This window comes from Athene noctua, chromosome 16, assembly GCF_965140245.1.
Source record: "Athene noctua chromosome 16, bAthNoc1.hap1.1, whole genome shotgun sequence".
Lineage (NCBI taxonomy): Eukaryota > Metazoa > Chordata > Aves > Strigiformes > Strigidae > Athene > Athene noctua.
Window position 1 is genome coordinate 6370583 of NC_134052.1, and position 6325 is coordinate 6376907.

General features: G+C 55.8%; 1 protein-coding gene across 2 annotated transcripts; it reads right to left on the reverse strand.

Moving 5' to 3' along the window:
- Positions 1-355: 355 nt before the first annotated feature.
- CCN5 (cellular communication network factor 5) lies at positions 356-6059 on the reverse strand. 2 transcript variants are annotated; one of them, XM_074920248.1, is made up of 5 exons: positions 5944-6059; positions 3329-3545; positions 2513-2764; positions 2112-2305; positions 1430-1586 (listed from the first exon to the last, which is right to left on the reverse strand). In XM_074920248.1, exons 1-5 carry the CDS (start codon positions 6001-6003, stop codon positions 1563-1565), a joined length of 747 nt encoding a protein of 248 aa, XP_074776349.1. In that variant the 5' UTR covers positions 6004-6059; the 3' UTR covers positions 1430-1562. The 2 variants fall into 2 exon arrangements, with proteins under 2 accessions (XP_074776350.1, XP_074776349.1); XM_074920249.1 differs by lacking the exon at positions 2112-2305 and having other exon boundaries at positions 356-1586.
- Positions 6060-6325: the final 266 nt, after the last annotated feature.

The following is a 6325-nucleotide window of genomic DNA, read 5'->3' on the forward strand; positions in this document are numbered from 1 at the left end:
TGGTCCAGGGTGAGTGGAGGAGGTGTCGGGTGGCTGGAAGAGAGATGCATCACAGGGGGAAGAGTTTGGGCTTTGTTTTTTGGGAGGCTGAGAAGAGGCATGTCCTGGTCTGTGCCTGGGGCTGTAGAGCAGCAGTAACACAGCCAGCACCATGCTGTGCTCTGCCACACGCCCTGGCAGTGCATGGAGACCCGGGCACCGCCACGGCCAGGGTTGGACCCATCAGCAGAGCTGATGGAGCTTACAGCTGGGCAAAAGCAGAGGGGTAGAATTTAACCCAGGATATAATATACTATAATAATGTTTTCAGTGCTTTGATTCACTTTATTTTCCCTTTTTTTTTTTATTCTAAGCAGCCTGAATTAAGCTGCCTCCAAGCTGCCCCATCCTGGGTCAGGGCTTTCCTGCAGCAGCTGAGCAGGCCCTGAGCAGCAGGACTCCTGAGGGCTCACCGGAGCGGGACTCACCCCACACAAACAGGCCCAGACAAGCTCCACACCTAGACGAGCACATCTTTATTTTCAGTTCCACAAATACACATCTAAACTGTCCATATCTCACCTGGACACGTCACCTAAACTGCTGCTCCTTTCCAGCTGCCCTTCTCGCCCCACTGTGGAATGCACATCCCTTCTGCACACTTGTGTGAGGCCATTAGAGGGCATTTGGGTTTCATTTTTCAGTCACCCAGAAGGATTATCGCTGTGAGAAAGTAAAGGCAGAGCTGCTGAGAAGCTCTCCTGTGCCAACTCTTGCATAGCTGGAGCAGCTCCAGCCTGTCGGGAGACGGCCCCGACTCATCTTTGAAATTTGTTTTCTCTTTTTCCTGCTTTTCTTTTGGCCTTGGGTCATGGGGTATGTGCTTGGATGGCAGGCAGTATGTCTGGTGCTGTAGAACGGTGTCTCCTGCGTCTGAGCTCCTGGCTCGCCGAAGCCCTGCCAAACCGCCAGCGCTTTGGAGAGGAGGAGGCCAGGCAGAGCAGGAAGGTTCGTGTTTATTCTGGAGAGATGCGGGGAAGGTGAATTAGAGCTGCCATCAGGAGGATGTCTCTGCCCATGCCCAGGAAGGCGGCTGCTGGATTGTGGGGTGGATATCATGGCATGGCTGAGTTCATGCATGATGTACCTGCTCCTTCTCCAGGGGCCAGGACGTGAGAGTTCCCCCTGGCCATTTGGGCTTCCAGGTGCCGGAGATGGTCTCTTTTGCAGTCCCCGCAGAGCAGAGCTGCATGTGTGACATGGTGGAGGAGCAGCATCACCTCTCCAAAAGCCTCACTGATCCAGGAAAGGACCAATTCTCGGGGGGATTCATGCTCGAGGCAGGGCTTCCCCATTTCATTCAGCCTAAGAAACTTGGGAGTGCTGCCCAGTAACCCTGGGGCAGGTGCTGGGTGACACGGGGATCATTCTACCCTCCTTTGCAGCCAAAGTCCATCAGTTCTTCCCCAGTTTCCCAGGGGACACATCCTCCATCTCCACCAAAACCACAGTGCTGTGGGCTTGTGCCAGACTCTTTGCCGGGATGAGGCGTTGGCTCCGGAATGCAACCGGGGTGGGCACAGCTACAAGCGACCTCCTCTTCCCCTCTGGAAAGGCAGAGCAGAGAGTGATGAGGAGATGGAGCAGGGTGGTGGCATGTCCCCCATGTCTAGGGAGCAGGAGCATGTGGCAGTGCAAGTGCCTGGCTCCAGAAAGGGCCGGCTGTATGCACTCTGCCTGCACTGGGGCCATACCTAGGTAATGAAGGGGGTGTCAGAGCCCCCTCCCAGTGTACGCAGGGAGCCAGGCAGGAGCTGCAAATGCATCTCTGGCCATAGGGGCAGGTTGAGCTCACCTGTGTGGCTCAGGGTTATGTGGAATCCACAGTGCTCTTGGATTCAGACATCCAGAGACCCCAAAATTCAGGTCTGCACCTTCCATCAGCTGTTTTCCAAAGTGAAGCTTCAGGAGATGATTTATCTGTCCCTGAGACATGGTCAGCACATGGCTGAGGAGGGCTGATGGGGTGCCCACAGGTAATCGGGGGTCCCATGGCTCACATTGGCTGGCATTTCTCTTTCTTGGTCAAACTTGTTGCCCAGAGGCACAGCTTCACTGAGGCCCTCACTTACCACCGGGGATGCCGCCGGCAGAGCCGGGCAGGGCCTGGCCATACAGAGCCGCTTCTGAGTCTCCAGCCTGCAGTAGCGGTTCTGGTTGGAGACACGGGCAGAAAAGCCCAAGCCACAGGTGACCGAGCAGGCGCTCCACTCCGTGCTCCACTCCTGGCAGGGGTATGGCAGTGGTGGGGATGCTGCCCTGGGGGCTGGATGAAAAGAGATGAGGGGAAAAAGGGTGGTTGGAGCCAGGCGCTGTACAGCGTGCCCTGCAGGTGCTGCGGGCATAGCCCTGAACAGCACAGAAATGTGCAGTGAGGTGTCTCCTGCTGATGTTCACGGTCTGGGATGAAGGGACCATCCCCAGATGGATGCCCTGTGTAGGCACCCCCTCACTGGCATGTCCTGCATCTTACCTGCCCCAGCATCCCGGAGGAGGTGCTGGTCCCGAGCTTCACAGATCCACTCAGGGCAGCACTTCCCTGGGACCTCCACGCGCCGTGGGTAGGGACAGTCTGGGGTGGGCAGCCGGACATCCTCCTGGCAGAGCGGGACACATGTGAAGCCCCCATCCAGGCAGCGGCACTGGAGTTTGCAGCTGGGCTGGAAAACCTCCCCGTCTCGATAGACCCGTCCGTTCACCTCGCAGCCCTCCTCGTTGTCTTCAACTGCAAGTGACAGGGGAGCCCGTTAGGGACGAAGTGACTGAGAGATGCAGATGGAAGAGGCGACTGCTGGGGGAAACTGTGGGTCTGGCATGAAGGGACTGAATGGGGGGGGGCAACAGAAGTGACTAAGAGTTGTGTGGGGCAGACATGAGTTTGCAGAAGCACTCATGTCTGCCCCACATGAGTGGTGAGAAACTCACTGCCCTTCAGCTCTGACCCTGTCTTTCAGGGTTTTCAGGCTAGATAAAGTTCCTCTGAGATTTCTCTGCAGGACCCTCTGACTGCAGCCCCAACAAGGTGTCTGCAGCATCCCAGGAACCCCCATGTCCATCCCTGTTCAAACCACCCTGAATCCTCGGTCGGTCAATAGCATGGGAGCTGGCTGGAGCTGCAGCACAGCCCCGCGGCCAAGCTGTGTGCATCAGCCTCAATAAAGCTGCTCTTGGAGCCGTAACCACTTCCCTGAAAGTTCTGTGGGATGTCTGGTGCTGGCCGGGGCCCTGACTGGAGCTGGGATGTGGGCACGGGAGCATCCCCGGGGGGAGCGGGCACCCCTGTGCTCACAGTTGCAGGTGGCTCCTGTCCCGGCCGGTGCCATGCTGTAGTCGCAGACGAGGCCCTGGCTCTGGTCGCAGACATGGAGGAAGTCACAGGGCTCTCCCAGGCGCCGGGCGCAGATCTTACAGCAGCCGCAGCCGTCCAGGACCAGGGGAGACCCGCGGGGGCAGCGGGGTGGCACCCAGGGGCAGTAGCATGGTCTCCGGCACAGCTGGGCACACACCTGTGGAGGCAAAGCCATCGCTGATTTCATACCGGTTGTGTTTTGTCTAATGGCTGCTGTTTCACTGGGACAGCCATGGGGCTCACAATCACGGGGGCAGATATTTGGTGGAGGAAGGCTCTGTGAATCCGTGGGAATGTGATGAAGCAGCCTGGAAAGCTACTGCCCCCTTAGGGCACAGTGTGATGGACACCTATGGAAAACCAGGGAGAATCAGGGATGCTCAGCATTCTGCAGGATGCGGACTTAAATGCACCACTGCTCTTAACACACAGGAGGAAGATGGAGCTACAAGGCAAACACCACAGGCAGCAGTGGTTATTTAATGGGGCTGGCAGCTCCGGAGGCAGCCACACGCTGCCTGAAGCAGCCCAGCAGGAGGGAGGGAAAGCAGCCTGCCCCCATGACTGCTGCCCAGGCAGGGAGTTGTGCCCAGCTGGAGATGTGGCTTTGCAGGGGCTGAAAGCACGTGGTGAGGACACAGCACCTCACACGGAACAGTCTTAACAGCTCTTGTGCATGCCAACAAACAGAGCATCATATCGGCAGCGGGGGAACTGAAGCTAAGCACTCACTGCTTTCCTTGCTGGTCCAACTGCCTCCTCTGCCTGACCCTGCCTGCAGCATCCTCTGCCTGGCCGGGCCGCTGGGCGAGGAGCCTGGAGCTAGGCATGTTTTCGAGGACTGGGAGCTACATTTCCCCTCCTAGCTAGATGGAGTAGTCACTTCGGCAGGACTGTGCACCACAGTCATTTGCCTGCTCAGCCGATTGTTTGCCAGGGATGTGCCTGCAGTTCACCCGGGCAGGTAGGTGTTTATATATCCACGGCTCATTCTGCTTGCACAATTACCCTGACACGAACAGCTCTTGCAGGCAGCCCTTGTACTCCCATCATGGTGTATCTGACAGGGCTGTTGCATATAGAGCCTGATGAAGCCAAGTGAGTGGGCTCTGCAGTTTGGAAGTGAATTCTTTGCCAGTACTGGCCTGACAATACATGTGAGCCCCACGCTGCAGCTCTGAGCCACCCTCCGGCAGCCCTGCTGCTCAGCACCACACATGCTCTGCTTGCTGCATGGCCAGCACGTGCAGCACAGGCAGCTGTTCAGCAAACATGCAACCAAAAAACTCATCCCTGTGCTGGTCCAGATACTGGTGTGTCTGCTGAGAGCCAAGAGATCAATGAGTTTGGCTGGACCATGTGGATCTTAGGTACCATTTTTCTTTCTCTTTCAGTTTCTCCCAGTAGCATCAGGTCTGGCATGACTGGTTAAACAGAGAGGGTGGGTACTGTGTTATCTGTTCCCTGTTTGCAGCACTTCAGATGTTTTTTATGGCTCTGTAGAAATCTCAGTGCCAGGAGATAAAATATATCCAAAATGGACTGAGCAGTCTGGATCTTGTTCTAATTTTATCCATGAGCAGCACTATTAGTGTGGCAGAACCCAGAGAGAGACTCACAGGAGGGACCAAAGGACTGGCTGAGGTGGACAGGTTTGGGCTGGACACACAAGGGCTCTTGGTGATCCTCCAGGCACTTGGGAGAGCCTGGGGCAGGAGTCATTTCTCCATCACAGCTTACCCAGGCAGCCAAGGGCATTTTTCATCTTTCAGGAGGTTGCTATTACAAGTCAACGCTTTAGAAAGATTAGCTAAGTCAACTCCATTAATCCATTTCCTTCTGCTCCTTGTAATTAACTTGTCTTTAGATGACAATGTGGCTCCTATCAGAGATCTTAACTGCCTGGGAAAGGAGTCAAATAGGCACGATGCTGCCACGATGTCCCTGCTCACAGAAGGTCTGCCTTGGGATTCAAGCAGCAATTAGAAGAACTTGGAGCTGAGATACCCCAAACTTTTCAACTTTCCTGTTCTTTGCACAGGCAACTATTTTCACACAAGAGTCCAAGAGGAAAAAAAAAAAATCCCAACAACTCAAATCCTGTCAGAGGCATTGGCTTTGCATGAGCATCCCGGAGAGGGGGGAGAGCTGACTAATGCTCGCTGCTTGGCCCGCTGCCCTGGGAGCCTGGGCAGGGACCAAGGAGTCTGCAGGAGCCGCTACCACCGAGCTGCCGCTCGCTCACTTGCTCGCAGGGACACAGCACAGCCCCGGCAGCGCTGCAGGGACGGGGCGAGCAAACAGAGCACATTGCTGTCATTCCTGTGCACTCCCTGGACTTGCATACCAGATGTCTTTGGCCCATGAATGTTAAGACCTTGCTGCTTAATTGCAAATGTCTCTCCCAAGCATAGCTCTGCCCGTGGCCTGTCTGCCAGCCGACGTTAGCCACCAGGCTCGTTGTAACACCCCAGTCCTCCCAGTATCTCACTTTGCAAGGACTGGGTGCTTCCCCCAGTAAGGCTAAAGCTGCCCCAGGGCCCCGTCTCACTTACCTTGGAGAGGATGCAGAGGAAGGAGAGGAAGAGGAGCTGCTTCTCCAGCTGGAGCCTCATGCTGCTCTCCCCTCTGCCACTTCAGCACATCACCCCCCAGGCAGTTTGGAGGCAGCGGAGTGTTCGCAGGTTTTAAAGCCCCGAGTAGGTCCTGCTGGTGTTTATACTCTCCCTGCTCTGATGTCACTCACAGGCTCCAATATAAACATGAGTAGGTTTGGACAAGCCTCAAGATTTTTCTTTTTTTTTTCTTTTTTTTTTCCAGCCCACATTCCAGCTGCCATTTCCACTCCCCTCAAGGTGAGAATGTGCTGTCCACCGAGACAGTGAGAGAAGGGAAGGGACAGGAGAGGGGCTGGGGTGCCAGGCTGGTGGGGTGAAC